Here is a 3,388-nt window from a genome sequence, read left to right on the forward strand (position 1 = left end):
ACAAGAGAAAAAAATAAGAAAAAAATTTAAAACTATTTTTTTGCTGCTATATTGTAATTTAGTTTTTGTATCTATAAAAAAAATTTGAAACATGTATAATAAATTTTACAATAAGACTACGGATTCTTTAAAACTTGAAAAGAGCTAGCAAAAAATATATTTAAATAAACTCTCAATTTGAATTTGAATACAAATAAAACGAATAGTTTTGTAGATGATTTTTTTTTTTTTTTTTTTTTTTTTAGTTTTGTAGATGATCGTTCTATAATAGAAGGATTCTAACGAACTTTCCAGTTATTTCGTTCACTATTTCTTTTTAATAGAATCCTGAGGTTATTGCAAAATATATAAATATAGATGCATCACGAGTTATGTATACTAGTGTAGAATAAATGGTAATTAAACAATCAACAACAAATTAATTGAATCCTAAAATTTCAATTCAATGGACTAAGGTAAATTATAAATAGGTCATCCAATTAGCACAACATAAAGTCACAATTAGCAAGAAAAGAAAAAACCTTGGAGCAAGCAATGGCTACTTCTTCTCCTATTAAGTCCCGTCCCTTAGCAAATTTTCACCCAACGGTTTGGGGATATCACTTCCTTTCTTATACTCCTCAACTCACGGTGAGTCAGACATAAACCTTCACATTTGTTTAATGTCCTTATTATCATTTATACAATTTTTTTTCTATCTATCTTAATTGTTGTCTAAATATTACAAAGAGGTGTTTAAGACTTAACATAACATTTGATTAATTAACATATGATGGGAGAGAGCGACAGTTTGCTGATATTTTATTAAAGAAAATAGACAATTTAGAATAAACAATAATGCTGATTTTTCGCATGCAGGAAATTACTAGCCAAGAAAAAGTTGAAGTTGATGAGTTGAAAGAGACAATTATGAAGATGCTGGTGGAAACTCCTGATAATAGCACACAAAAACTTATGTTGATAGACGCAATGCAACGATTGGGGGTGGCATATCATTTCGATAATGAAATTGAAACATCCATTCAAAATATTTTTGATACGACAATGTCCCAACTACAGAGTGGGAGTGAGAATGATGATAATCTTTACGTTGTTTCCCTTCGTTTTCGACTACTGAGGCAACAAGGACATTACATTACTTCTGGTAAATGTATTCTATCCTTCATTACATTACAACTTTTAATAAGGTTAAATTTCTTACTGACAATGGACATGATGTCTAACCAGATGTCTTCAAGCAATTTATCGACCAAGATGGGAAATTCAAGGAAACGGTTACTAATGATGTCCAAGGATTATTAAGTTTGTATGAAGCATCACATCTGAGAGTACGCGATGAGGAGATTCTTGAAGAAGCTCTTACCTTTACCACCACTCATCTCGAGTCTATTGTCTCTGACTTGAGCAATAATGTTGAAGTTACTGAAGCCTTAAGTCAGCCTATTCGCAAGACTTTACCAAGGGTGGGAGCAAGGAAATACATATCCACATACCAAAACGATGATGCACACAATGATTTGCTTTTGAAATTTGCAAAATTGGATTTTAACGTGCTCCAAAAACTTCACCAGAGAGAGCTTAGCGAGCTTACAAGGTACTAGTCCATTATTTGATCTATATATATATATCTTCTTTAATTAAATGAGTAATGATAATTTGGCGTTAATAAAAATGAAACTCAACAAAACAGTTGCTCTTGTGATGTATGTAGGTGGTGGAAAGATTTGGATTTTGCAAATAAATGTCCATATGCAAGGGACAGACTGGTTGAGGGTTACTTTTGGATATTAGGAGTGTATTTTGAGCCTAAGTATAGTCGTGCCAGAAAAATGATGACAAAAGTACTCAATATGGCCTCAATTATTGATGATACTTATGATGCTTATGCAACCTTTGACGAACTTGTGCCGTTCACTGATGCAATCCAGAGGTAAAAAAATACAGATATAAATAATTTTTTTTTATATAATTCCTGATTGATGAGTGTAAAAATACGTGTCTTGATGTTTTTATTGTGAAATGCTTTACAATATGTGCAAGACGTAAAAATTTAGTAGCTTGTAAATTTGATACAAATAAACTTGATTTTCAGATGGGACATTAGTCTGATTGATTCAGTGCCGCCATATTTGAGACCTGTCTATCAAGCCCTTCTGGATGTTTATGATGAAATCGAACAAGTGTTGGCTAAAGAAGGTAAATCGGATCGTGTATACTATACAAAATATGAGGTAATAAGACTCTATTATAACCCCGCATAACTCGCTCTCATTCCAAAAGACGACCAAATACTTATTGTATTATTTTTACATTAATTATTTAGATGAAGAAATTGGTGAGAGCCTATTTTAAGGAAGCCCAATGGTTGAATGATGGTAACTATATTCCAAAATATGAGGAGCACATGGAGAATTCACTTGTAACTGCTGGCTATATGATGGGAATAACATCTTGTTTGGTCGGTATGGAGGAATTTATACCCAAAGAGACTTTTGAATGGTTGATGAATGAGCCTTTGATAGTTCGAGCTTCCTCATTGATTGCCAGAGCAATGGATGATATTGTTGGACATGAAGTAAGTACAATCATATCTTAATTAGGTAATTCATTTTCGTTCTATTAATTGTAACTACTTATTGTACTAAAGATATTGAAATTTGTTTCATGTAGGCTGAACAACAAAGAGGGCATGTAGCTTCAGGTATTGAATGCTACATGAAAGAATATGGAGCGTCGAAGCAAGAGGCATATGCTAAGTATCATAAAGAAGTTGTCAACGGATGGAAGGACATAAACAAAGAACTCCTTCGTCCAACTGAAGTACCAATGTTTGCTCTCGAACGAGGTCTTAATTTTGCACGTGTGATTGACACTCTATATAAAGAGGAAGATGGATACACAAACTCCAAAGGAAAACTTAAAAACATGATTAACTCATTATTGGTTGAACCTGTCAAGATATGAGGATAATTATATATGCAGATGCACCTATGGTCAATTACTAATTTGGAGCAAGATCGATAAGGCATATAAATTGAAATCCTTCTATTTATATGAGAGTGATAATAAAAGAATCAGTGATTCCTCTTAAGAATATCTGGGAGCAAGTTTTTTTTTAATTTACTATCAAGCAAAGAAGAGTTGGATTTATCTTTTTCTCTACTTTGACCATAAAATAAATGTTATTCTCTAATATTTCTTCAATAAAATATAACAGAAGTTGTATTCAATTCTTTTTCTGTTTTTTTTTTTAGTTCAGCCGTTACTTACCCTTTGATTTTATAATTGAAGAATAATTAAAAAAACGAGGGGACATTGACCTTACCTCAAAAAGATTGATTCTACAATCTTCAAAAGGAAGACATAAGAGCCTATACCAGATCTCTTC

General features: G+C 32.1%; 1 protein-coding gene across 1 annotated transcript; it reads left to right on the forward strand.

Annotated features, from left to right (window-relative positions):
- The first annotated feature begins 467 nt into the window (after positions 1 to 467).
- LOC129899397 (sesquiterpene synthase 12-like) lies at positions 468 to 3,092 on the forward strand. Its single transcript, XM_055974350.1, has 7 exons — positions 468 to 630; positions 859 to 1,144; positions 1,228 to 1,594; positions 1,712 to 1,930; positions 2,093 to 2,231; positions 2,324 to 2,575; positions 2,671 to 3,092. The coding sequence occupies exons 1-7, from the start codon at positions 535 to 537 to the stop codon at positions 2,962 to 2,964; spliced, it is 1,653 nt and encodes a 550-aa protein (XP_055830325.1). The 5' UTR covers positions 468 to 534; the 3' UTR covers positions 2,965 to 3,092.
- The last annotated feature ends 296 nt before the right edge of the window (positions 3,093 to 3,388 follow it).

Source organism: Solanum dulcamara, chromosome 8 (assembly GCF_947179165.1).
Source record: "Solanum dulcamara chromosome 8, daSolDulc1.2, whole genome shotgun sequence".
Taxonomy (NCBI): domain Eukaryota; kingdom Viridiplantae; phylum Streptophyta; class Magnoliopsida; order Solanales; family Solanaceae; genus Solanum; species Solanum dulcamara.